Consider the following 27,924-nt stretch of genomic DNA (forward strand, 5'->3'; position numbering starts at 1 on the left):
CCCCGGAGCTAGGTGTCCCTGTTGGGGTCGCGGCGTGGAGGCCGGGGCCCTCCATAGGCCTCGAGGGCAGCGGCCTGGCGGGCCCACGGCAGGGCCGAGCGCTTGGGCGGAAAGCCTGGGCCAGTACGCTCGGCGCCGTTAGCCTCGAGAACGAGGCAGGGCGCTGCCACGACCTCAGGTAGGGGGCACCTGGGTTTACACACCAGGGATGTTGTTACTTTTTACCGAGACGAATACATTTTCTATCAGTAGATTATTAAAATGTGTAATCTACCAGTATTTGTTCATTTAAGGATTTCATAAAGTATTTTTTCAAAGCAGGTATTTCTTGAATGACTCTGACTGCACTTTTGATGGCCAGTTGCCATGCATTATTAAACTCCGTTTTTTTCCTTCAGAATCTTCCAGTAGACGTCTAGAGTTTAGCTAGAAGTCTTGGCTACGATACAAACAGTGATGGAAAACACATGAGCAGTAACAAGTTTTAATCTGGCCCCTCAGCACTACCATGGGCTAATCTGTGGAGGCTTATTCCAGTGTCAGCCAGGGTGCAGCCACACGGCACTCGGCAGCGACGTGCTCCTCGGCCGCGACACCGGCTCACCTCTCCGTCAGCTGCACCTGGAGCAGCGGGACACGACGCAGAAGGAGTACATGCTGGGACCCGCGACCCTCGGGACTAACTCTCCTCTGAGGTATGTTTTCAGGTTCTTCTAAGGGGGCATTAACGTTATTAACATCAGTGCTTGTGAAATACGTGATCAAGTTTATCTGCAGAATTCCTTAAAAATCAGGACTTAAATATATAACATAAAATTACTCTAGCCTTTAGGCTTTATATAGAATGGATTTATTTTCATGTAACTTTTACAGTTAAATGAAAATCTGTTATTATGCTTCACCATAAATGTTAACATGATTGATTTTAGAAATCATTTAAACAAATATGCTTTGAGTATGCTCTTTTAGGAAAATAACATGACCTTAAAATAATTAATGATAATGAAATTGGTGGATATCACAAAAATATTATGTGAAACAGTAAATATTTCTTTCCACATGTAAAACTATGATGTTTTCTAATGTGTCTTCAAAATATGAGTTATCCTAATGTCAGTTTTACTTACACATTTGGATATTAATACTGTTTTTGAAAAATGCCTTCCTTATTCTTATGTAAAAAGATAGCACTGGACAGTTAACATGGAGATGCATGTAATTCCAAGAAAGAACAGTTATCAGCAATACTTCAACTAGCTCCATATCTAAAGATCAGAATCTTCTTTTCACAAAACTCCAGAGTCAGAATTTAAAATAAAGATTTCCCTTATCTTCTCCCAAAGTAAATTTTTAAATTAAATCTTAGATGAAAAGAAATTAAACAATGTAGTTGATATTCTACTCCCTCAGAATCTAAACAGAGCACAGCATTCCTTCTTGCTAGTGTGTTCAGAGATGTGGTAGCCACAAGCCGTGGCCACATGCTGAGGGTGAAACCTGATGGTCTACACCTCTCTAAGAATACAGTGTTGTTCTTTTCCATCCCACCAAGAACCACTGTGTTGTTTAAAAACAAAAAAAATAGGAAATACAAAGAAATCGTAAGCCCACACACATGGGAAAGTATCGGGATGTTTTTAATTTGTTTTCGGTATTTTGCAACACAGTGTGGTGGAAAGAAGTCTTCTGTTTCCACCAGCTGCTCCACTACAAAAGAGTATTTGGGTACCTGATCTGAGGTTTGAGACAAAACACATTAACTTCAGAAGCAAAAGTCTTAATGCACCGTAGCAGACAGTGGAGAAGGAAGAGGTAGGAGTGTTTTGTTTTTTAAGATGTACTGAAAAACGAATGAAGGACAAAAACTTGTGTAAGAGGAAAGGCAGCCACAACTTCTTTATCAGATGCGATTTACAATTCTGGGGTAAAGGGAATTATTTCTCTAAGGACAGTGCAGTCTTAAAAGCATCAGTTTCCTTCCAAAAGGCTCTGTAAGTGTCCAAGTGCATGTTTGGACGTTGAACTTTTCCTTACTTGCTCAAGTACAGAGCTGAGCCTCGACTGTGCCTGGATCCAGCTCAGATGTTCTGTGAGTACACGAGCACCTTCTGTCACATTTACGACTGACAACTACTACTAGCACTTGGGAACAGATAGGGACAAGTCAGCCAAGGGGAAGGGTCACCAGGCAGACCTTTAAGCATGGGATTTAAAAGCACAGTGACTTATTTTCCTAATAATAGTGTCTGAGAGGAAATACCATTTCACTTAGACAAATTTTCCATTCTAAGTTTGTGGAACATTTAAGTGGAAAATAAGAGTTTATGCAGATTCAGAGAGACACTTCTTAGCTCCATTTCCAGTCCAGAGGACCTGGCCAAACCGCGTGCCCCGTCCTCTCTGAGGAGAGTCTGCTTACTGTCTGAAGTCACTGTGGGATTGGGGCTGGCCTAGGGGGGCTGTGTGTGTGTGGGGGGGGGGGTTGGCAGTGCAGGAGTGAGGAGGCTGGCCTTGGCCCCTCTGCTGTCAAAGACAGCAGTAGCAGTGGGAGCAACGATTCAGAGGCCCTTCCTGGCTCCAACGTGCCACAGTTTATTAATAACAGCAGTAGCACTGAAATAATATTCCAGATATTATTCTGATTAAAGGAAACTTGAAACCAAAAAGTCCAAAGCTTTCCATGAGTAATAAACTCTGGCAAAACTGGTCTAAACTGGGGAAATACTGAGTCTTCCTGAGAACAAAACACAAACTTTTTAAAAAAGTTTCAAAAATAGCACATTCTACCACCCAGACTTATCAAATAAGAGCTTAAGCCTAAATATTAATAAAACTAAAAATTTAAAAATAAGAAAACTGAAGTCATATAACTTTCAGTGAGAAGTAATACTCTAAATTCTTTCTGAATAACAGAACACTGCTATATAGCAGTTCCTCCTGGACACCCCAATATTTTTCTACTGATAAAAAACTGGTCAGCCAGGTTAGGGCACGGTTGGGGCTTACTATCACTTGTACTTTCTCACCTCAGATGAAGGGTGTAAAGGGTGAATCCCTCATGGAATCAAGGCTTGCCTGACTTCAGTTTTTAAAGAGCCAGGATATAAAAGAATGCAGAGAGATTACATTAATCTTCTATAGCTAACAGAAGTCAGAAGTAGCACGGAAAGAACATGCCAGAAGGCACTTTGGGTCTCCATATAAAGAATTTCCTATCCAGCACAGATGGACAACAGGGGAACCAGATGCTCCTCGAGGAGCACTTGCTGGAGTCATGCAAGCAGAGAATAGACATACTAACTGACCCAGTATGTTCCGGGGAGGCTCCAACACCCGGAATGAGTTTCACCTACGTGCCATTTCCTGTCTTCGCAGGTCTCCTCCCTCACTTGCAGAGGAAGGGCCCAAGGAGGCACGGACAAGGGGTACTGCCCCATCAGCCAGCAACCAGAAAGTGTCCCAGGTACCACGGGCTTGCCCCAGCCCCAGAGCCCCCACCTCCTCCAGGGCAGGGGGCGGGGCACACTGGCTGATGGGTCTCTTGACCCTGGTCTGCAGGGCTGGTCTGCAGCCCTGATGCCTGGCTTGCCCCTCCCCTTCAGCCTCGTGTGGTCCCCTCATTCGGCTGTCCCTCTCGGCTAGTCACACCTGATCCTCGTCTTCACTTGGCTCCCAGGCTCTCTTATATCTTGGGGCAGGAGGAGTGAAGGCGAGCTCCCAGTCCCATTGCCAGGCCAGAGAAAGCCCAGAAGTGCTTGGAGCTCTACCATGTTCCTCTTTTTATGTGGATTTGTTAAGGTTCTATGGTTTTCTTATGTCTATCACTTCAGATATAGTACTTGTTACATAAATTTCTCTGGTCTAGACAGGAAACCTACAAGCCCTGTATAGCTCTAAGTTTCTACAAGAAAATACTGAAACTCAACAAATTCAGTAATAACTCCTGATTAAACTCATCTCCCACGGACTAGGGCAACTGGGGGCAGGCCTCAGGAAACCACAGCCCCCAAAGATTCCTCAGGTGGGCACTGAGTCTGACTCTTGAGGGAAGGGTGGATGAGAAACCTTTGATGGTACCGACTGTCTGATGTTACAGAAGCGGTGGGAAAAGGCAGAAGTATATAGAGCACCAGAGCAAATTGTGTCAGCAGACTGATACCTAAAATATTTAAAAACCAACCTAGTAATTTAAAAAACAGGCCCCTAAAAAGAAGAAAATAGTCCTTCACTCAGTAGCCTATTCTCTATTAGGTTTGCGTATTCTATTCCAACCTTTTCTTGTGTATGTATATTTTACAGATAGCTTTATATCTGTTGGTCTCCAACAGTAAACTGAGAGTGTGAGGAATAAACTGATCTCTGGTGAAGAATTTTGCCCTGTGAGTCTAGAGACCACACACCTGGAGATCCCTCCAAGGTGCCGGCCACAGTGCACGCAGTCAGCCCGCCCTCCTTGCGGTTCAGCTCTGTTTATTAACTTAGGCATGTGTTCATTTTTTCCATAAATGCACCTGACATTCCAGCACTGGCTTTTACAACAAGCCCCTGCTTGGCTGAGAGTAGCGGATCAGGAGCTGTGGTTTTATTTTTTTGAGGGGGGAAATGAGGGAGGGAAGAGGATGGGGAGAGAGGGGCCTCTGCGTCACAGAGTCTGCATCCTAACTCTACGCCTGGTACACAGCAAGGCTCTGACCCACGCCCACTGGAAGACTTCAGCAACGTCCAGCAAAGGCAGAGCCAGGGGCAGCTGTGGCCACAGAAGGCAGAGCTGCAGACAACAGTAAAGAATAAACTGGTACCGGGGACAAGCCTTGGTGCGACTAAGGACCATTCAGGGCTGAATCAGCCAGGGAATGGGAGATCTGGAAGGTCAGTGCAAAGCTGGGAACCAAGTACTAGGAAGCCAGGAACGACACAGATGCCTTAGGTCAAGAAACATAGTGGATCCAAGTTGGGCAGGCTCCTGGGAAGCAGAAGTAACATGTCAGAGACAAAGCGATAGTGGAAACGGAGCCCAGCTGAACTTAACAGGTGCGCGTGCCAGGGTTCCTGGGCGCTGGGGGACTAGACACAGAAAGGGAACCTGCCCATCCCTGAGCCGGCCGACAGACACTGCTCGGCCTCACGCGGCCAGCACAGGGTCTCTGCACCATAGGAATCTGACCCCTCCTGCCCTCCCAGCCCAGGCTGGGCATGCACCCCTCCTCGTGTAGACGGGCGCCAACAGCAGTGTGTGGACTGGCTGGAGAAGAAAAGATGACCGACTATGCAGCTGAGGCCACTGGATTTCAGGATGCAAGAGCGTGTTCCACATAGGTAGCAGCAGAAAATGCAGACAACAGGTTGGGAGTGTGAGCTCCACCTTGGGGTCTAACTCTTCTGGTTATGTGGCTTTGGGGAAGCCGCTGAAGCTCTCTGCGCCCCTCATTCCTCCAGGTTAACGTGGGGGACATGTCTGGAATCAACTGAATTGACGTTTCCATAAGGCGAGGAAGAGGTGAGAGGCCAGGCTGGTTCTGAAGTCAATTATTAAAATAAAAAAGTGTTTGCCATTCTCAGCTATGTCCTGATCTCGGCATAATTGAGCATGGGTTATCACAGAGAAATCTCATGTATCTACCTGGGGATGTCCAGGAACCCACTGGACAAAGTGCTCGCATTGCCATTTGGATTTCAGAGTTAAATAATGCAAATTACCAGGTGGATAACTGATCATAGAATCCCCCCCCCCACCTACCCCTGGGGATTAAAAGGCATAACACATATAATTGAGTACTTTAACTCACTTCTGATGCCAAGTCCAGAAAGACCAATGCCATGGAGAGAGGTTCAAGCTGATTTCTGGGTTCTGGGAACCTGTAAGGAGCTGGCACGGCTCAAGGATTTGGGGAGCCAGGTCTTCCTGAGGCTGGACTGACTGTGATAGCCTCTGGATGGCCTGTGTGGCTAAGGCGCTGTCGTGCTCAGGTCCAGCAAGGGAGTCCAGCTGGACTGCTGGGGATCTGGCTGAGGGACATCTGGGGAGAGTGTGCGTGCCCTCTGGCCAGAGCACAGCATTACCAGTGGGCATCTGTTTGCCACCAACTGCACACCCCAAGGGGAAAACTGGCATAAATCTGCTGTAGGTGATTTCAAAATGCTTTTAATTTTTGAAAATTACAAAGACTGTAGTTTGCTTCACAAGTGAAAGTTAAGACACACCTGCAGAAAAATCTGCCATTGGACAACAATAAATTTATGCCCAGAAGGTTCTGGATCATTCGTTCCAGTTTTGTGTGGGCTTTAAAAATACAACGGAAAACAACTCCGTCCCTCAAAGAAAGCAAACAAACAAAACTCAGCAGAAAGATGAACATGAAAAGAATAAGAAGTCTGGCCCTCAGATGCTCTGGATCAGGTATTAGACAATGGAACAGATTAAAAGGAGGAAATCCAAGTACACTGCGGAAAAAGTGACCAAGTCTGAAAGTGAGGCTGGTGTTGGGGAGAGGGGTTATTACAACCTCCAGATGCGAGGCCAAGGGGACATGTGGGTTTTACTTCGAAAGGATCATATATTAAGGCAATGGAAGGATATGGGGAAAAGTGAGTCTGGTATGATAATGTGTTTTAGGTTTTATTTATTTTTATTATTTTTTAAAGATTTTATTTATTTATTGACAGAGAGAGATCACAGGTAGGCAGAGAGGCAGGCAGAGAGAGAGGAGGAAGCAGGCTCCCCGCTGAGCAGAGAGCCCGATGTGGGGCTTGATCCAGGACCCAGGGATCATGACCTGAGCTGAAGGCAGAGGCTTTAACCCACTGAGCCACCCAGGCGCCCCCTGTTTTGTTTTGTTTTTTTAAAAGATTTTATTTATTTATTTGACAGAGGGAAAGAGATCACAAGCAGGCAGAGAGGCAGGCAGAGAGAGAGGGGGAAGCAGGCTCCCTGCTGAGCAGAGAGCCCGATGCGGGGCTCGATCCCAGGACCCTGGTATCATGACCTGAGCTGAAGGCCAAGGCTTAACCCACTGAGCCACCCAGGGCCCCCTGTTTTGGTTTTTAAAAGCACTCATTATGCGGCGCCTGGGTGGCTCAGTCATTAAGCATCTGCCTTCAACTCAGGTCATGGTCCCAGGGTCCTGGGATCCAGCCCTGCATCGGGCTCCCTGCTCAGCACAAAGCCTGCTTCCCCCTCTTCCATTCCTCCTGCTTGTGTTTCCTCTCTCACAAATAAATAAAATCTTAAAAAAAAAAAAAAAAAAAAGCATCATTAGTTTCCTAAGTAGAACAGTAGTACTGACTGGCCATTATAAAAGTAAAAAAAAAAGACAATACATGTCATTCATGGTTCTACTACTCAGGATTATGAATTAACTATATTTCTGCCAAGTTTTTGAGTGTTTGTAAGTTTATTTTACATACAGATTTTTAATATTTGCTTTCTATATGTTTAATTTTTTTTAATTTTTGGAAGACTTTATTTATTTATTTGAGAGAGAGAAAGAAAGAGTGAGAAAGTGCAAGCAGGGGGGCAGAGGAAGAGAGAAAAGCAGACTCCCCACAGAGCAGCGAGCCTCATGCAGGCCTTGATCCCAGAACCCTGTAATCGTGACTTGAGCCAAAGGCAGATGCTTAACAGAATGAGCCACACAGGGACCCCAATATTTGTAAATTCTGTAAATATTTTTTAAGTTCAAAAGTATTTTATGGAATACATACACCCTATTTTATTTTACTATTTCACTTAAACCATTAGTTATCTTTAACTTTTTGCTATTTTGCGAATTTTGTCGTGGACATCTTTATGCACATTAGAATCATTTCCTGGGACTAGATTACAAAAAGAATTAGTGGATGAAAAAGATATTTTTAAAACTTCCAATACATATTGCCAAACTGCTTTCCAAAAACTTTTTACAAAAAAAATTTTTTTAGGGGCGCCTGGGTGGCTCAGTGGGTTGAAGCTTCTGCCTTCGGCTCAGGTCATGATCCCAGGGTCCTGGATCGAGCCCCGCATCAGGCTCTCTGCTCAGCAGGGAGCCTGCTTCCTCCTCTCTCTCTCTCTCTGCCTACTTGTGATCTCTGTCTGTCAAATAGGTAAATAAAATCTTTAAAAAAAAAATTTTTTTTTTTTTAACAAATCACCCTAGCAATGGGGCAGAATAGCTCTGATTGTTGTTGTGCTCTTATTAGCTCTGATTTTGTTTAACTCAATCTTAGTGTCTCCTTAGTTCTAGGTTGGTCCCCTACACGAGACGACATGAAGGAGTGTGTGCTCCTAGCACTCTTGGCTTTATGCTCTGCTAAGCCCTTATCTCGCCCGTCATACATGACGCTGAAGAACATGATGCTGAAGGACATGGAAGATGAAGTGGGTGGCGACCCTGATGATGACAACTCTCTTTTTCCAACAAGAGAGCCAATTAACCCCTTTTTCCCTTTTGATCTGTTCCCAACATGTCCATTTGGATGCCAGTGCTACTCGAGAGTTGTACACTGTTCCGATCTAGGTAAGAACAAATGTCAACTTATTTTGGTGAAAATTCATTCTGATAAAACTGAAAGGATAGTTAGAGACCTCACTGAAATTCCAAAAATCAGCTAATTGTAAAGCAATTTTTCATTTAACTTCTTTGAAAATGTAACAAAACCAAAGTACATTGAAACTTATCTTAAAAACCCAGACAACCAAACGAAAGCAATGGGAATTTCATATATAAAACATTTCCTTCTCTTCTCAAATTTGAATGAAAATGGTTCATTTTAATTTCCTTCAGAGAGAATGGACAGCACTATGGTTCATTTCAGGATGTCAGCAGTCTGGCAGTGTGCCTTCTAGTAACATTCTATAAGGATAAGATAAATTGCCCATCTGCAGCAATAAATAGGTTATATAGTTTGTGAAACTATAGACATTTTAAAGTCAGTGTTCTTCGTTTTGAATGATGTAGGTTTAGAATGTCTAGAAAAGAAGTGACTGCACTAAATCACTTTCTAAAGTCTTAAAATGCATGATTCCCTGCTGAGTATTTTTTCAAATATTTCTAATGAAGATGCTCTTGAATAGAGGGGTACACTCATACCCTGCTCAGGGAGAGGGTGAGATGGGAAATGCACACAAGAGTTCACTGTACCTGCCCATCTCCAGGAGAGGGGAAGGCTCAGATGTGCCCCACTGTGGGAAGCCAAAGTGTGGCACACACGTGTCATGCTGTACATACATACCTCACCTCTCCCACGTGACCAAGACAATGAAAAGGGTCTGTAGCTCTGTCACTCTTCCTCCCTCAGAAAATTAATTTCTTTCCAGAGCTTCCAATTTCATCAGGGGCGGGATGAGAAAGGTCAGTCCCAGTCTAAGCTACCCAGTGCTTTCTGCAGAGCCGCCCATTTCCTCCAAGACCTTCCACTTCATTTCCTAAGACCAAAACCATCTCCTGTCAAAATGGATACCTTGCTAGCCTGCCAAGTGACTCCCCTTCCCTTTTACTATCTATGGTCAAACTTCTAAAAAGAGTGAGTCATCGCTGTAAACTATGGAGGAGAAAGTACTCAGGCCTACAGGGTGAAGTGCTGATATTCCCAGTATTTTGATACTGAGCCCTCCAGTGAGGCTGTTAAATATACTTCTGCTCCCTAGGAGGATGGAGGGCCCCCCAAAGCATACTAACATCTGAAACTCCCTGTAAAATGCATTAAAAAAGATGAGTTGATGGATGAATTGTACATATAGTAAAATATTGATGGTAGAAAGCGACTATGGGTTTTCACTGTAAAATTTTCAACTTTTCTGCATGCTTGAACATTTCAATAACAAATGTTGGAGAAAAACAAGAAGGCCCCATGTTCGTCAAGCATAACTACTGTACAGCCTGTCTGACGGCAGGCATGGTGGGTATGTACGGCCATCTAGGGAAAGCAAGAAAATTAAGGAAGAGAAGCACCACGTACAGCTCTTGGTAATTTCCGCTCTTCTTTGTTTTTTTTTTAATTTAAGAGGGGAAAATACCATTAAGTCTTTAAGTAATTTAACATGAGCTGAGTACCCACATACACTGAGAGCGCGATGCAGCTGTCCCTTAACCTCACACGACAGACAGACAGCTACCATCAAACCTGTGAGGAGGAGTGCGAACTGACGGGGGATGGGCGGGCCGTGGTGTGGGTCAAAGCAATGGCTGGAAGAGACCCAGTGCTGAGGAGGGGAGGGTGTTAGCAAAGGTCTCCGTCTCCTGCACACCCAGACATCAACAGGGAGCGAAGGATGAGTTGTTTTTGTAACTCAAATTTAACGGACAAATGAGTAGAGGAATTCATTATTAAAGGAAATATGTAGTAACATTTTAAAGAATGTACATGAAAATAATATAATTTATTTTCTAAGCACAATTTTCTACATGTTGAGGCTTCTTAAAATGATCAAAACCTATAGGTTCCAATTCAGCCCTACAAGAGCCTGAGAAATGGCAGAGAATGTCACTGCTCCTCAGCACGAGGGCTTTAGGTGCAGCTCAGCTGCAGTCACCTCCCAGCAGTCATACTGGCACACCACATTTACCTCCTTATCTGTCACCTTGTGCAGATGAGCAGTGACAGCTAGACCCAGCTAGGCACCCTGCAAAAATACCTAAGTTACTTGAAAAGGTCTGCAGGTCTTTCCAAAGAGCATTGTTTTTGCTGTTTCTCAATGGCAACCACGGATTTTAAAAGATGTACATTTCCATCAAATTAGAAAACTCTTCTTTAAAAAAGAAAACTCTTCTTTAACTTATCATGTATGTGTAACATGTTCGTTTATTTCTCAGGTTTGTCCTCCGTTCCAAGCAACATTCCATTTGATACTCAAATGATTGACCTTCAAAACAATAAAATTAAGGAAATCAAAGAAAATGATTTTAAAGGACTCACTTCACTTTACGTAAGAATATATTTGCTAAAAGGATTACTCGTATTTTGTGTAAACAAGTCTTACTTTTCTTCTTTTCCCTTAAAAAGATTTTATTTATTTGTTTGACAGAGAGAGAGATCACAAGCAGGCACAGCTGGGTTGGGGGGGGATGGAGGGATGGGAGAAGCAGGCTCCCCACTGAGCAGGGAGCCCGATGAGGGGCTCCATCCCAGGACCCTGGGATCGTGACCTGAGCCAAAGGCAGAGGCTTAACCCACTGAGCTACCCAGGTGCCCCAGCAAGTCTTACTTTTCTGTGTGTGAAGAATGACAAAAATCTCTGATACTGAGTAGTGTTATAGTAATGAGAAATTAGATTTGATTAATTTAAGTGATGTTAACTGAAATGAAAGCCAGGTAAAAGGCAATGGGCTAAGAGTTTAAGTAAAAAAGGTCCTAAAATGAGCGTATGATATATTTAGGTAATCACAGTCACTATACTGTGATGATGATTATTAATAAGAACTCATTAGCAGACAATTTAAGAAAATCTGTATCCAAACCTGTTGACTTATCTGAAGACCCCACAAATCTCTGAAAGCCGGTCATGCATCATATCTACTTAATATGTACTTGTATGGCATTTTCCCCTAGACCTTTTTTCCCCCCAAGATTTTATTTACTTATTTGACACAGAGAGAGAGCGCAAGCGAGCACAAGCAGGGGAGCAGCAGGCAGGGGAGAAGCGGACTCCCAGCTGAGCAGAGAGTCCGATGTGGGGCTTGATCCCAGGACCCTGGGATCATGACCTGAGCTGAAGGCAGCTGCTTCATTGACTGAGCCACCCAGTAGTTCCTCCCCTAGAACTTTAAAAATGAAAAATAATTTTTCCTTATAATACTTATTAATATTTTCATTTTCCAAGATTTAAAAGACTCTTAGTTTTCTATGTAACACTTAGAGCCTCTAGATTTTAGCAAGTAAAATCTTCAATTTATTTTGTAATTGGGTTTTAGAAGAGCCTGATTCCACACGTGCCAGCCACGGGGGGAGTCCGCTCTTCCCTTCAGCATGGAGTAAGGGTGGCAGTAGGGAGGGCAGCCAACACTCCCCTTCAAGGCTATGTTTACACATTCTCATGCTGGGCTGGAGGGCAGAAACGTAAGGCCCGTCATGTCCAGGGCAGTTAGGGCACTGAGAGGAGAAGGTAGCGATCCCAAGGCCACATCATTCTCTTTCAGCCACCCATGTAGGCCTGGTTCCCCTTAGTTGGACACTAAGGACCCAACCTAGCAGGCAGGGGGAAGGGGACTATTCGGTCCCATCATGCAGGCGGTCATGTCTGCTGGATGAGCAAGGACACTGAGGCTGGCCATGTTCTAGGCACCACAAGGAATGCTCTTTCCTTAGGCTTTCTACCTATCTTCTTGGCAGAGACACGTCGCCCTGTGCTGCCAGGTGTGGGCTCCCAGGGCTGTGACTGGACAGCTTAGATTTGGTAAGGCTCAATACATAATAAAGTTTCCATATTTAAAAAAGAGAGATTAGAAGAGCATATATTTATCTAATAATGAGGCGTCACTTAAATATTAAAATAATGCCATGAAGAATCTGTCCAGTCCGTCCCACCATCAGACCACAGAAACTTCTGGAGAATGGCAAGGCCATTATTGACTCTCAGAAGTTGGAATACAGCCCACAATGCTTCTGCCACTTCTTCAGCTTTATAACCACAGGGATGATTAATGTTGTATTCAATACCAACATCATAAACAGTTCCTAATTTGTCATATAATTTTATCACATTTTAGGAGTGTCCAGGGACTTAGCCCACTTGTACTCCCATTATTCACTGGGAAGTGAGTCTGAAAGGTGTCAGGAGCTGTGTTAGGCCTGTTTCTGTCCAGTCAGCTTTATGTGGCACTTGTTGGAGGAGTAATGAATTCTGGAGTTAGGTGGACCTAGGCTCAAACCTTGGCCCTACTAGAAGAAAGTGCTGGGCCAGTGGCCTGCCTCGTCAAGCCTGCCTTCGTCCCCTGTAACAGAGCTGTACCAAGGCTGTGAGACTCACTCAGAGGAATGAATGCATGTAAGACGCCAGCACCCAGTGGCTCAGTGCTGCCAACCGCCCTCGTGCTTTCCGACTGCCTCAATGGGAAAGCACTTCTCACTGCACACTTTCTACCTGAATTGTGGGCATGCAGTCTATTTTAAAACATTTAATTATAATGTCATCTTGTATGATACCTGTTCTTAAAGACAATCAAAACATTTTTAAAATATTTTATAAATTCTCTGTTTTGGCTGGCTGTTTGGCCTTCTGGTTCTTACACAAAGGACAAGCCGTGTTTAGGGAATGAGTGGGATCATTACCCACACGCCCAATTCCTGGTCCGCTGGCCACCGCCTCACTCATCAGGACGGCTTCTTGTCTGACCTCTGAAAGGCTACCCTTCTCTCATCCTCTGTCCTTATCTATAACCACACTGCCTGGGGCTCTGTGACCGTCACTTCTGGAACTTCTGGAACGGCAGATGCTCCGCTCACCCAGTCGGGGGGTCAGCCGCAGGGGGCCCTCCATACAAACTCACTCCATCCTACACTCCTCACTCTTCCTTTTAGGCAGCTCTGGCAACTGCACGTCCTAACGGGAGGATGCAAACAATTCCCAGGCACATGCTCCCTCTGGGACCCCCAACCATGGAGGCCTACAGCAAGCGCTCACCATGGCAGAACAAAGTGCAGAGGGCAGAGGAACTAGGCCCGACAGGACCCAGGTCACTCTGTCACCAGGCCCATTTCCTCTGTGTGAAAGGGAGAGAGATCATTTCTGCTAAGTTTGTATCATAGGGTTGAGTGAGGGCTCACCAAGCTGTTACCCCACTCTTCCCCAAAGGAGAAGAGAACACACTTAGCTGGTGGCATAACAGGAAAAAGGACATGGTAGCAGGTCTCCTTCAGGTGAAACAGTACACCTGATGGAAAGATAAGAAAAAGGCTTACAGTGTGCCCAGCTGGCTCAATCGGTGGACTGTCTGACTCCTGATCTCGGCTCAGGTCTCGATCTCAAGTAGTGAATACAGTTCCCAAGATGGGCTCCTCACTGGGTGTGGAGCCTACTTTATTAAAAAAAAAAAAAAAAAATAGGCCTACAGGAAAGAGAATAATCAAGGGAGTGTAGGAGCCAAAGTGTCTGTATTTCTTCTGGGGAAGAACCATGACCATATTAAGTCTATCTGGAAACATCGAGAAGGTTGGTGTAGAATGGGATTGGCGACAACATTCATAAATGGAATGACTCTAGAGCTGCTCTCTGAAAGAAGGCCCCAAGAAATGAAGCCCCAGCCACTGCCCTTGTGAAACATGGAGTAGTTCCCGCTGCCCAGCACACCGGGGAGCTCTCCACATGCCTCACAGGCTTGACTCCCGACGGTGCAGAGCTGGGCTGCTGTCTGGGCTTAGAGCTCCTCTGAGGCCTCGACCACAGGGCCCTGACAAGGGCCTGAGGTATTTCTCAGGATGCACTGCTGTCTCCCCAGTGTCTGAGGTAGCCCTTGGTAGCAGTTTACTCCTACATGTCTCCAGTCCAAGAAAAATGTTTCACATTAGTAAACATGAAAGAAGTAAGGTTTTCAAAGTAGAGAAAATCATAGAAAAATGTATTTCATGTGACTGAATAGATTTTCACTTTATTTTATTTGAAAGAGAAAGTGAGCAAGAGAGAGGAGGGGCAGAGAGAGAGAGAGAGATAGAATCCTTAACCAGATTTCCTACTGAGTGTAGAGCCTGATCTGGCCTGGAACGCATGACCCTGAGATCATGACCTGATCCCAAACCAAGCCAACTGAGCCACCCAGGCGCTCCCTGAAGAGATTTTTAGATATGATACCATCGATTACTTCCATGAAAGGAAATGGGGTGCCAGGGGTAGGGCTTAACTGCACAAATATGTCACCTACTAAAAGATAAACCAAAGTTTCAAAATCACTCTGTCAACTCAGTAGTAAATATTTGTTTTAGCTTAGACTGTACTGGGGAATCATTTACACAGTTAATAAAGTATGTGAATGTCATAATTCCCATTGTTTTCCATAAGTAATTCATCACTGCAGAATATTGGTAAATCAAATCCGACTCATAATATTGTGTATCTCTTTATGCTTTAATCTAGGCTTTGATTCTGAACAACAACAAGCTAACAAAGATTCACCCAAAAGCTTTTCTAACCACAAAGAAGTTGAGAAGGCTCTATCTGTCGCACAATCAACTAACTGAAATACCATTTAACCTTCCCAAGACACTAGCAGAACTCAGGATTCATGATAACAAAGTTAAAAAAATACAAAAGGAGACATTCAAAGGAATGAATACTTTACATGTTCTAGGTAAGTTTATGCAAATGGATGAAACGTTTTGGAATTATATGCAATATACAAAGATAAAGGTCTTTATCATCAGCAAGAATGATTAAGACTGGTTATTTCCAAAATTAACGTTTTTAATCTAACAATCTCTATCTAAGCCATTTATAAATCAAAGTATCAAACAAAATTTATAGCCCTTAAAGAAATACACCGTTTCTAACACATACTCTCAAGAATCCCCTTTGAAATACCTACAGTGGTTTCAATTTTCTGACTGCACCTAATCAGTAAGATCTGTTATTCATATTTAATATAAAGGTAGTATTTTTTAAAAAAAACAATAAGGATATGCTTACACCAAAAAAGGTAGTATTTTAATGTGCTGTATAAACCATTCAAATACAATGTACAAAATTAATTCAGAGATTATTTGAAATTTACATCTAATTTACATTATCTGCTTTAAGATTGCCGAGCTAAGGAAATTTCTGTTGTACTTTATAAACTCCATCAGATTTTACTTCTGCCATCTCCCTCTCTAATACTCATTCAGAATTTGTGATCAATATTCTCATCCACTTCCTCACTTACTTAGTCAGCCAAATGCCTGGCACTTACCAAACAGCCTCACTTACTGGAATCTCCCTAAGATTATATTTCTGTTAATCAAATAATTTCTAATTGACTTATAATTTTAAAAGCTTAGGTGACAAATAAATGTATATTTAAACACAAAGTGTTTAAAACACAAGTGTTTTAAATTTTATGAAGGAGATTCTTTTTTAGATGTAGAATTAATACAACAAAATATGCTCATGGTCAGAACAGAGTGAAAACAAGTCATTGATTTAGAAATTCAAAGCAAAAATCTATTACCTATATTTTCTTTTTTTTTTTTTTTAAAGATTTTATTTATTTATTTGACAGAGATCACAAGTAGGCAGAGAGGCAGGCAGAGAGAAGGGGGGAAGCAGGCTCCCTGCTGAACAGAGAGCCCAATATGGGGCTCGATCCCATGACCCGAGCCGAAGGCAGAGGCTTTAACCCACTGAGCCACCCAGGTGCCCCTATTACCTATATTTTCTGTAATAAATCTATTCTAGTATTAATCTACCATAATAAAAGCATATTGTTACTTCGGCCTACATAACATGAAGCAGTCTTTTTCAGAGAGCAACAGAAAGGGGCACAGATAGACACAGAAATAACACAGTGAGTGAAAAAGAGTACAGGATAAAGCTTGAACTTCTCAGAATGTTCTTGGGATGTCAGTGCCCGCACCGAGTCTTCTTCATACACAATAGATACATGCTAAACTATATCATTTGCCTCCGCAGAAATGAGTGCAAACCCTCTCGATAATAATGGGATTGAACCAGGGGCATTTGAAGGAGTGACAGTGTTCCATATCAGAATTGCAGAAGCAAAACTGACCTCAATTCCTAAAGGTTTGTATTTATTTAAGATAAAACACTTCTAAAAAATTGTCACCTTTAAACGACCACTGTTGTAAACTGTATACATTGTCAAAACCCAAGGCTGTCAGAACACTTTTTATCAGTAGGCCTGGTCAGGGTGGTGTGAACTTTGCTGTCTCCTCACACACATAAGAGCCATATACAGTGCTTTTTCTTTTTCCCAGTATGAAACCAGAATCTTTGTGTTTCCCCAGTGAGAACAAACATTAAGAAATAATGAACTTTCTATTCCTTCTTCTTAACATTTACTATTCTATACTTGTCACTCTGGGGATCACCTGCTAGAGGAGAAGGCTGGGGAAGGTGCACGGGGCCAGAGGCTCTGGCAGGGGTGGGCGTGCACCCTGTACCCATTTCTTCACTCGGGTGCTGTGCAGAGTCAAGAGCCAGTGCACAGAAAGGTCTGCGGATGGTGTCAGGCAGCTGGTGAATGCCATCTCCTGGCATCATGGAGACTTGTTCTTTATGATGGGACCTGAGGCTGGTGTCTCGAAGGAAAGTGTTCCTTAAGTTTGCTCCTGGACAGTCTTCTAGCATTCTGCCCCAAGCTCCCAGTATGGCAGTGAGCTCCACCGACTCTCCTTTTTTGGGAACCATGCTCAGAGGCCGTTTCTCATCTCTGACAGGGATGCTCTCTCTCTGCTATGAGGATGACCTGAGTCAGAAATAATCCCTGTGATTAATCATGTAGTTTCCTTTCGAACAGCTCTGTCCTTCAGGGTCCACGGGAAAAGCAAAGACTTTATGGAAACCTTTTTCTACTATTCACCTGATCCAGAAGATTGATCCAAATATCAACTCTTATGTTAAAGGACACAGCAGAGCTGGTCTTAGAAATCGAGTGGTGATCTTTCACTTAGGAGAAAAATCATATAAAGTAAAAGCTGGATAGACAATTTTTTTATACAGGAAAAATCAGTTTAATTCAGAACAACACAATTAAAAAGCCACCTTATTCAGCTTTCTGTTTTTCAATAAGAAACCTAAAATAATTTACTTTTTCTCATCTTTCATACACCACCAACAAAAATAAATGCCACCTAACAAGTTCCATACAAAAAATGCCTCTGACATGCTGAGAGCAGATGACAGTGAAGGGCAGGCAGAGGGCAGGAGAGAAGGGTCAGGAAGGAGAAAGGCTGCGGCTCGCTGCGCCAGGGCTATGTCCACCAGCAGTCTCTCCTACACTGCAACACATCCCGAGAGCAATTCTCTTCAGGTTTCAGTGTATCTGAAAAATGAAGGCTTAACTTCTCATGATGTTTTCCAGATTTTTCCAAAGGCTTAAGGAACATATTACATTTTTAGAAATTAATTTATTGTTAATTAATTAATTTATTTAAGGAGTTTATTTATTTTTCAGAGAGAGCAAGAGAGAATGCATAAGCAAGGATGGGGGCAGAGGCAGAAAGACGAGCAGGCTCCCCACCGAGCAGGGAGCCTAGATCCCCGAACCCTGGGAACATGACCTGAGCTGAAGGCAGACCCTTAACTAACTGAGCCACTCAGGCGCCATTAACTTCAGAAATTTAAATTGGAATTAAATCTCTCAATTCATGTAACTGCTCTTTCAAGATCCCCATGACGTTCAAACGCCAGTGAAATTTTGTTTCTCTCATTTATTTGCTAAAATGAGAAGGCTGATGGCTGAAATCCAATCATCACTACCCCGTTCAGCAGGATGAAATTAGGCAGAGGTCCAAAGAGTCCTGACCAGACCTGATACGTTAACACGAGGAGAGGTAAAACGTGCCTTCCTCTCAGGTCATTTGGAAAACTCTGCTACAGAGCAGCATGGCAGTGGAGGGGAGAGGACACCTGTTTGAACGCAAGAGTAGGAATAGAAGGGTCTGTGCAAAAGCAGGCACGTGTTTGCTGACCGCCGCTGAGCTCCCACCCAGACTCCGGCCATGCTCATCACCCTGCAGGGCTTCTACTTTTCTCTTGGGTCGTCCGCTTTCTCCACGCCCAGCAAAGGGGACGATCCCCTCAAGCTCTACAAACCCTCTTCTATCAAGTTTCCCTGACTGCTCAACATATTCTACTGCAGGCTAGAATATCTATGATTCTTTCTTAGTGATTTTTATATGTGTGGTGGATTTGCTCAACTGGTATGCCAGGCCTCTGAAGAGAGAACCTCCCCTCTGTTCTTTTCCATATTAGAAAAGATGAGAGCTACTTCATTAGTATAATTCAACTCAACTAATCAGAACTCAAAAAATTAGAACCCTCTGAGTTTAGAATTGTTTTCCTGTTCTCTAGTTTTGTTTTTGTTTTTCCTTCTAAAATCCAAAGTAGACTCTGGAATCAACATAAATCCAGCCAGTAAAAGTAATGATATTTATAAGGATGCTTCAAATATCTTTAACAGACTTAACCACTGATAAAGGAAGGAAATGTTTCTGTAAGAGTTGCAAAAAAGAACACTTTTCCCAGCTAGCTAGAACCTATGGTTGACAAACTATACATTTTACACACACACACACACCCCTAATAAAATGAGGTGTGATTTAATTTTCAGGTTAATCTAGGAGGGTAGGGAGGGCTGGGGTCAGAACACACAGGGGTGAGAAGAGAAGATGCCCCTGTTCAAAGGGTACCTGGCATGTGGCAGGTTACACTGTAGATGCTTCTCTTTATGCAGAAACTACTACTAATTGAAGAGAATAAATACTTCAATAGATCCAATATATCAAACCGAGTAAAAACCCATGTGTTCATAAAAATACTTAAAAAATTTCACTGGTTACCTCTTAATTAAAAGAAGCAAGCATTTCTGCTGCCTTTTCTGTAAAAATTGTATTACACAGTGACTAAATAATTGACGAAGGAAAATTCCTTAGATATCAATCCTACTGATAAATGTACTAAGCATGACAAAATCAGCAAATTACCATTTTCACATTCTTAATGAAATAATAAATCCTACAGCACTCATCAATGAATGCTAAGACCATAAGGTGAAAGACTGATCTACTGAGTTTAATCCAGTCTCTACATCTAAGCACTAGCTTTTAAGCAATGACTAAGATAAACAATATGTGGAAGCCTTGGTCCAATCCATAAGTGAGTTATCTCAAATCAATATCTGAAAGAAATCAGTGCAAGACAGAGAAAAAAAAAGATATATTTAATAGTAAAAGAAATTTTAAGAGATGGGAGAAAACAATGCATTCTGTAAACTTCTATTTGGACTCCTACCGGAACAAATCAACCCTAAAACGTACTGGAGATCACTGGGGAAAGGAATATCCCGCGATCATGAAGAATTCCTGTGACTTCCGTTAGCTGTGATACTGGACAAGATGGTTATGCAGAAACAAAGAGGACCTGATGAGTTAAGGACATCTGGTGAGGCCTTTACTGGTGAAGTGATATTATGTATGGAATTCAATTTTTAATAATCCAGCAAAAACAAGTGAATGAAGAAAAATCAATGAACAAGCCAGTCACAGACAACTAATGTGGTGGATGAAAGACACATGGGAAACTGGACCCTGCAGTGTGGTGGCTCATGTGTGGAATTTTTCATAATCAGAAGATGAAAAAAAAGCAGATCCCTAAAGGCCTGCTTGAGTCTATAGAGTGAAACTTAACAAGTACATGAAAAATCAATGGGGCTTGGCTTTACTCCATCTAACATGCCTATTTCTTTTCTTACCCCTAGATCTGCCATCAACTTTACTGGAGCTTCATTTAGACTATAATAAAATTTCAACTGTGGAACTCGAGGATTTTAAACGATACAAAGACCTGCAAAGGTAAAAACCCTCCAAACCCCAACTCAGAAGTGGTAGGATATGATGGAAATACTAATGAGACACCTGGAGAAACAGAGGGACCTAATCAAAACTGTCACTGTCATGAAAATAAAATGAACAGGGACATCTATATCTTACTCTGTCTTGGGGGGGGATAGAGGGACACCAAGTAAAATGAGGAAAAGAACTTTTCAGATGCCCTTTGGTTGGTGTAGGTTAGCTACAGAGTTTTGTTGACAGGGAAGAGACAGCCGTCACACCCTGAAATGGGTTATGGTGTGCAACCAGGAAGAACCTTTCTCTGAAGAGAGACGCAAATGGCTTGGGCTTCTGTTTCCCACTCAGCTGTGGTGTTTTCAGCTAACCATCACAATGTCTGCCTAAGAATTGATCCATTTTATGCCATTTTTAGGCTGGGCCTAGGAAACAACAGAATCACAGACATTGAAAATGGAAGTCTTGCTAACATACCACGAGTAAGAGAAATACACTTGGAAAACAATAAACTAAAAAAAATCCCTCCGGGATTGCAGGAATTGAAATACCTCCAGGTAAATCATTCTTCCACTTGTGTTTTGTACATACTAGTACTTTTCTTTGTTTTTGTGAGATGTGTGAGTATCTGAGGCAAAGACCATGCAAGCTCTGATTTGTAACGACTCTGCAGGTTGCCCGAGGTGTTAAGGTACGGCTTCTAAGCAGACGTTAGCTAATGTGCTCAGGTAGCCTTTCCATCCTCCAGTTTCTCCTATTACTGAAGCTGGTAGCAGAGTTACTGACCAGGCTAATTTCAAGTTTCGGGGGTGGCAGGGGCTATGTAAAGGTAGGATAGTCAGGAGGAATCCGAGGAGGATCGTTCATCCTTTCATTCTGGAAACGTTTCACAAAGAGTATGCGGACAGGTCCCAGGTATTTTCATTATCAGTGCAGTGCTAGATAAGAAGTGGGTATGATTTTAAAAAACTGATGTCAGAATACATAATCAGAAGTCAGTTATTTGGGGCATCATGGGTTCCCCTTTCTTCTTCTTGTTTTTGTTTGAATCTGTCAAACCTTGACCAGGTCTAAAGGGCCCCAGAATTCTTGGAGCATCTGATAAAGTCTTAGATTCTCCTAAGAACAAAAAATGAACACTATACTTTGTGCACAGATTTAGGAGTTTCACAAATCTCCCCAATTTTCATCTGTGTTCCTCAAGTTAAGAATTCCTACTTAATCCCAATTCACCTTAGTCCACTTTTCTCCTGTGCTTTTCTTGATTTACAACATCCTGATTTTCCAAGAACCAAAAACACATTGAGAATAAAACTGGGCCTTGTTACTTCCTGATTTATCTTTAAATAAGTTTTGTCCACTACACAGATTTGAGATAAAGCCATCAAAATGGATGTGGTATATGCAGATGGCTATGAGTTTTACTTTTTTCCCAAGTGCTGCATTTAAGTATCTAATCACTGAGCATAATAACCTGAGTATTTCCTTCTCAAGCCATTCCCAATTTGCATTCTTTAACAAGTAAAGAATTTACTCTGACTCCAACTACTGGCTGCTTTTAAATCTACCCATACTCTTACTAGCATTCATTTTTTTAATGAATAGAATCAGAACACACACAAAAAGCCAGAAATATAAAGGAGAACAAAAGTCATAAGGGTACAATTCAACAGATGTCCACAAAGCGAGTACACCGACATCCAGCACTGTTTCCCAGTGAGGTCAATGCTGTGGAAAACTACAACTTGCACTGACCACGAACTGCCAGGAAATGTGCATGAACCAAACCACCTGTCACAAAATCCCCAAGTTTGATAGACAGCACAGGGGGCCCCAACACCAGACTTAAAGGTTTTAGCAATGCCCAGATTTCTCATGACTGGCTCAGATCAATCTCACCAAAATTTAAAAGCACAATTTAGAGGTAATGACAGCCAGAACTGATACCTTGGCCTCATCTTAGCCTCTTTCATCTGCCAAAATGCTGTCAGTAGACTGCTCTTACTTCTCAGAAGTCTCAATTGCCAGAAAGACCAAAGAAGAATCAAAGCGAAAGGAGGGAAGTCCATACACTATTCCTTCTTTCTGAATAATAATGCAAAAGACATTTAGAGTTTATAAAACCGTATTTTGTCCATTGGTGCAAATAAAGATTTGACTGTTGATCCTGTATTACACATATGTATTCAAGCTGTTAACAGACATATTTTTCTATAAAGCAGCTCTACTTTTCCTCACCTTGATCACAAAAAATGCTAGCTAACAATTCATATTCACAAGCCTAATCTTGGGAGCATTCAATTTCATTCTTCTGCTCATTTCTAGTACTTTTAAAACACAGTATTATCAACATGCAATGCAGTAAGCACACGCACACACACTGCTACATAGGTAAGAGAAGAGGAGGAGGGAGGCATGTGCTGACCGGGCAGTGTGCTCGGGGCCGTGGCAGGAGCTACACTGCACACACAGAACACTTTTGTGTATCACACAAGATCCCGAGGGGATGTAATCAATATTTAACAGACATAAACAAGTATATATATTTTAAACGAAAAACATTCAAATAAATGTGAAATAAATGGGCAAATAAGCCCATGAAAAAATGTGGACTACAAAAAAAGCATCTTCATTTTACACTGATTATGTACTTTCTTTCTCTTACTGCCACAGATAATCTTCCTCCACTCTAATTCAATCACAAAAGTGGGAGTGAATGACTTCTGCCCAACAGTACCGAAGATGAAGAAATCTTTATACAGTGCGATAAGTTTATCCAACAACCCGGTGAGGTACTGGGAAATGCAGCCTGCGGCTTTCCGTTGTGTTGTGAGCAGAATGAGTGTTCAGCTCGGGAACTTCAGAAAGTAGTTATTAGTATTATCCATTTAATATAAAATTTAAAAAATTGTTACATTTGGAATACTTGAACTCTATTAAAAATGGTGGTATTATGCAAACAATCAAAAGCTATTCATAAATGGTAAGTCTACTGACTTACTTTATGACAAAAAATTTCAACACAATTTTGCAAAACTATTGCTACATCAGGATTAAGAGAAACACGCATCTACTGCAGTTTCCTTTTGTATACAAATGGATTCTGCGCTCTACTGCAGTTTCCTTTTGTATACAAATGGATTCTGCACAAATCTTATGCTTGAACATTCTTTTCTTAGTAACAAAAAAAACCCACATTCAGTATTTAACACTTTGTTATCAAGTGGATTTTAAAAGAACTGTACTGTAATTGGAATGCTTGACTTAGCAAAATTTGTGTTCTTTCATTTGCTGTTAGCAAACCAAAATTGACAAGAATGGTTACATGAAAAGCACATTATATTATTCTTAATCTTTAATAACTCGGATAGTACTGTAATGTTTCTGTTAATGTTGAAGTATGATTTCATATAATCTTATTCAAATCTCATATCTTAAACTATACTATCCTTATGTTTAACTCCTGATAATAAGGTCTTCCGTGTTTATTAGCAACCTGACCGATGCTATTCATAGCATCTGCTTTCAGACTATAGCATATACCTTTTAATTTAATTATTACCCGAGTATAAAATCTCTATAAAAATACATAGTGAGTGTTTATATAAAATCTGTAATTTACATTCTTTATTATCTCAGTCATTATAACTTTCAACAGTACATCAATTGTTAGGTCATAGTACAATGTCACCTCAAAGCTAAGGAGTATTCTCAAGGTGTCGCTTATAAGACCTAGGCTGGGAGAGCCGGACTCTGTCCATTCTACACAAACTGTTTACTCAAATATGACAAAATAAACAACTCTGAAAATATAGCTGGTATAACTGAACAGGCAGAGTCCTAAACAAAACACAAAGAAACTAAAGGTCTGTGCAAAAGCTAAGCATACCCTATGTATTTTTTATTTACATTCAACATAGGCAAAGCTAGAAAATAAAAAAATAAAAAAAAATTAAAATATTGGCTTGAAGTAAAATATTCGTGCTTTGGTTTAATTTTTATTCTCCCATCCAGGAACATAAACATTTTTCAGAAACTTATTTATAACACTTTTAGCACAGTATTAATGCTTTCTCATAGGAACATTACAGAAATATTCCAAATTATGCTTGTGCTATGAAACATAATCACCTTTATCTTAAACTACCACAAAAACTAAATTTTGAATCATTTTGAGGGTCGTAGAAAAATATTCCATATATGATGTAAGGTGGAGTGAAGGGTTTGGACATCCAGATCAGCAATGGGTAAATAGGAATAGGTCTTGTTCTTCCTAGAGACAGCCTCTAACTCTGGCACTGAGGGGTGGATTGTTTTGAGGCTGGGGTGGGCATAGACTGTCCTTTCTTTTGCAGAAGGTCTCTGCCCACAAAACGCCAGGAGCACCTGTACCCCCACTCTCACAGGGCATCACCCAACAATGTCTGCAGACATTGCCAATGTGGGGGGTGCAAGTGGTGAGGGCAGAGTTTCATGGAGCTGGGTGAGAACAATGCTCTACAGGACATTTACTTAATTTCTAATTCTGACCTAAGTTTGGAAACTTGGAGCAAAAAAAATTACTTTTGTCTTATAAAACTATAGAGAGCAAGATCAAAGTGTGATTAATATACTAGAAGGTGGATTGCCTGAGTGACTCAGTTGGTTGAAGATCCCAACTCCTGCTCTCAGGAGTGTAAATTCAAGCCCCGCATTCAGCCCCATGCTGGGCATGGAGCCTAATTTAAAAAACAAAACAGATAAAATAAAATAAAGAATAAAAGCTAACCACCAATAGTGATATGACAGAATGAGCCCAGGGATTCCAAGCTTTGAGTTGCAAGAACAAGACCAGAAATCCTGTTCCCTTTACCGTCCTGGTAAGTCACAATCTTTTTGAGTCTGTCTCATCTACAAAGGGTAGTGTGACAATCCTCATCAGTTAGTTTGCCATGAGGATTGAATGACAAATTATATGTGAATTTTCACAGAATGAGAATAAATAATACTAAAACTTGCCTGGTACCACAGAAGATTCGGAATAGCCAAAGCTATCTTGAGAAAGAACAAAGCTGGAGGTATCACAATCCTGTATTTCAAGGTATCCTACAAAGCTATAATCAAAAGTATGGTACGAGCACAAAAACAGACTGATAGATCCATGGAATAAAATACGAGCCCAGAAATAAAAGAAAGCTCGGGGCGCCTGGGTGGCTCAGTGGGTTAATAAGCCTCTGTCTTCAGCTCAGGTCATGGTCTCAGGGTCCTGGGATCGAGCCCCTGCATGGGGCTCTCGGCTCAGCAGGGAGCCTGCTCCCCTCCCCCCCGCCTCTCAGTTTACTTGTAATCTCTCTCTCTGTAATCTTTTGTAATCTTCCCCTCTTACTCTGTCAAATAAATAAAATCTTTAAAAAAAAAATAAAGCAATGCTTGTATGATCAATTACCCTACAACAAAAGAGACACAAATATACAACTTCAATAAACAGTGCTGGAAAAACCCGATGGCTACATGCGAAAGATGAAATTGGCCCACTTTCTTATAGCGCATACAAAAATAAAGTAAAAATGGATTAAAAGTCTAAACGTGAGACCGGAATCCATAAAATTCCTGAAAGAAAATACAGGCTGTAGTATTTTGAACATTGGCCATAGCAACATATTTAGAGATATGTCTCCTGAGGCAAGGGAAACAAAGGCAAAAATAAAGTCTTGGGACTACATGAAAATTAAAAACTCTGGATACCGAAGGAAGCCATAAAAAAAAAATTTAGAAAAAGGCAATCTACAGAATGGGAGAAGATATTTGCAAATGACATATCTGATAAAGGGTTAGTATCCAAAATACATAAAGATTTTATCCATTAATTCCTCTACTGAGTATTTACCCAAAGGAAATGAAAACACTAATTTGTAAAGATCTATGCACCCCCATTATTTACAATAGCCAGGATATGGAAGCCACCCACGTGTCCAACAGATGAGCAGATAAAGAAGATGTGTAGATATACAATGGAGTATCAGCCACGAAAAAGAATTAAATTGTACAATTAGTGACAACATGGATAGACAACATGGGAGTATTCCACTAAGTAAAATAAGTCAGAGAAGGACAATACCATATGAATTCACTCATATGTGGAATTTATGAAACAAATAAACATATTTAAATACAGAAAATGAGCTGGTGGTTGCCCGAGGGGAGGTCAGTGGATCAGTGGGTAAAGGAGAAGTTGATTAAGAGGCACAGAGTTCCAAATATAATATAAGTCAGTCACGGGGATGAAAAGTTCAGCATAGGGAATATAGTTGGTGATAATGCAATAATGTGTGCGGACAGATGCTGACTGCGCTTACATGAGCACTGAGTCATGTACAGACTTGTCAATTCACTCTGTTGTACATCTGAAACGAACAGAACACTGTGTGCCCACTATAGTTCATTAAAAAAAAGTTTGTGAAACTGCTTTGGTAAACCATAAAGGTTCATAAAAGATGAGTAACTATTATACTGGAAAATTACTGACTAATGAGACAAATTAAAGATTATGAAGCCATTAACATGAAGAGAATATATTACAATGATAATCATTTTAAAATCAAAATATTCTAAAGTTCCAATAGTTTCAGTAATTCATTTTACCGAAAATAAAATTGTGATGTCCCACCACTTATAAGTAAATGTCAAATGTTCACTAAAATTTTAAGAATCCAGGTCTTAAAATTAATAATTCAATTCATAAGGTTAACAAACAGATCAGTCTGTTATCTCAGTAGTAGACCTTAACATAGCTAAGTTTATCTTTTTCTAAAAAGACAGAACAAAAAATTTTTAAATCCTGGAAAAGATTCCTGAAATCACTGCAGTTCATTTCCTGTTGTTAATGTTGTTTTTCATCCCACAGCTGTTAATCATTTTTGTTGTTTACAAAACACAAATCACTAGTAAAAATCATTAAGAACCAAACTGAATTAAAAGTTTTCGGCCACAAACCCATTCTATGGTAAATATAAAATATTACTCACTTGAAGCCCATTAAAGTTTGGAAATAAATCACTACACCTTACTGGTCTTATTAAGGACTTCAAGACAGAAAAAAATATCAAACACCATCCATCCATATTTTCTCCCAAATACTATAATAAAAATGATCATTGAATTAATGGGAAAAAAATAACACTTTTTGAAAATCACTTACAGTCACTAAAACTAAAGTTATTTTAATTTTTTAAAGATTTATTTGAGAGAAAGAGAGAGAGTACGAGTGGGAGAGGTAGAAGAAAGAGGAGAGAGAATCTCAAGCAGACTCCGTGCCAAGCCTGGAGCCCAGTGTGGGTGTCAACCTCATGACCCTGTAATCTGGACCTCAGCTGAAACCAAGAATCAAACGCTTAAGACTGTGTCACCCAGAGGTCCCTGAGGTTTATTTGTTTGTTTTTTTAAATCAACTGTGTTCCTCCTTAACCTATTCATTACTTT

At 41.4% G+C, this 27,924-nt stretch overlaps 2 protein-coding genes across 7 annotated transcripts in view; one reads left to right on the forward strand and one right to left on the reverse strand.

The window, feature by feature from the left end:
• The window catches only part of CENPP (centromere protein P), a 227,334-nt gene that overhangs the window by 90,118 nt on the left and 109,292 nt on the right, over nucleotides 1-27,924 (reverse strand). The window lies entirely within an intron of this gene.
• On the forward strand, nucleotides 402-25,868 carry ASPN (asporin). 5 transcript variants are annotated; one of them, XM_082694321.1, is made up of 10 exons: nucleotides 446-695; nucleotides 3,376-3,463; nucleotides 4,300-4,482; nucleotides 8,214-8,492; nucleotides 10,788-10,900; nucleotides 15,041-15,254; nucleotides 16,571-16,681; nucleotides 20,379-20,472; nucleotides 20,885-21,023; nucleotides 23,140-25,868. In XM_082694321.1, exons 4-10 carry the CDS (start codon nucleotides 8,243-8,245, stop codon nucleotides 23,335-23,337), a joined length of 1,119 nt encoding a protein of 372 aa, XP_082550447.1. In that variant the 5' UTR covers nucleotides 446-695; nucleotides 3,376-3,463; nucleotides 4,300-4,482; nucleotides 8,214-8,242; the 3' UTR covers nucleotides 23,338-25,868. The 5 variants fall into 5 exon arrangements, with proteins under 5 accessions (XP_082550445.1, XP_082550448.1, XP_082550447.1 ...); XM_082694322.1 differs by lacking the exon at nucleotides 4,300-4,482 and having other exon boundaries at nucleotides 445-695; XM_082694320.1 differs by lacking the exon at nucleotides 3,376-3,463.

This window comes from Mustela nivalis (assembly GCF_964662115.1).
Source record: "Mustela nivalis genome assembly, chromosome: 13".
NCBI lineage: Eukaryota > Metazoa > Chordata > Mammalia > Carnivora > Mustelidae > Mustela > Mustela nivalis.

Bases quoted from the DNA above. Each gene is read 5' to 3' on its own strand.
- ASPN (XM_082694319.1), top strand. From the start codon at position 8,243: ATGAAGGAGTGTGTGCTCCTAGCACTCTTGGCTTTATGCTCTGCTAAG. The intron at 8,493-10,787 runs GTAAGAACAAAT...TTTATTTCTCAG, and splicing joins TGTACACTGTTCCGATCTAG to GTTTGTCCTCCGTTCCAAGC. The intron at 21,024-23,139 runs GTAAATCATTCT...TTACTGCCACAG, and splicing joins AGGAATTGAAATACCTCCAG to ATAATCTTCCTCCACTCTAA.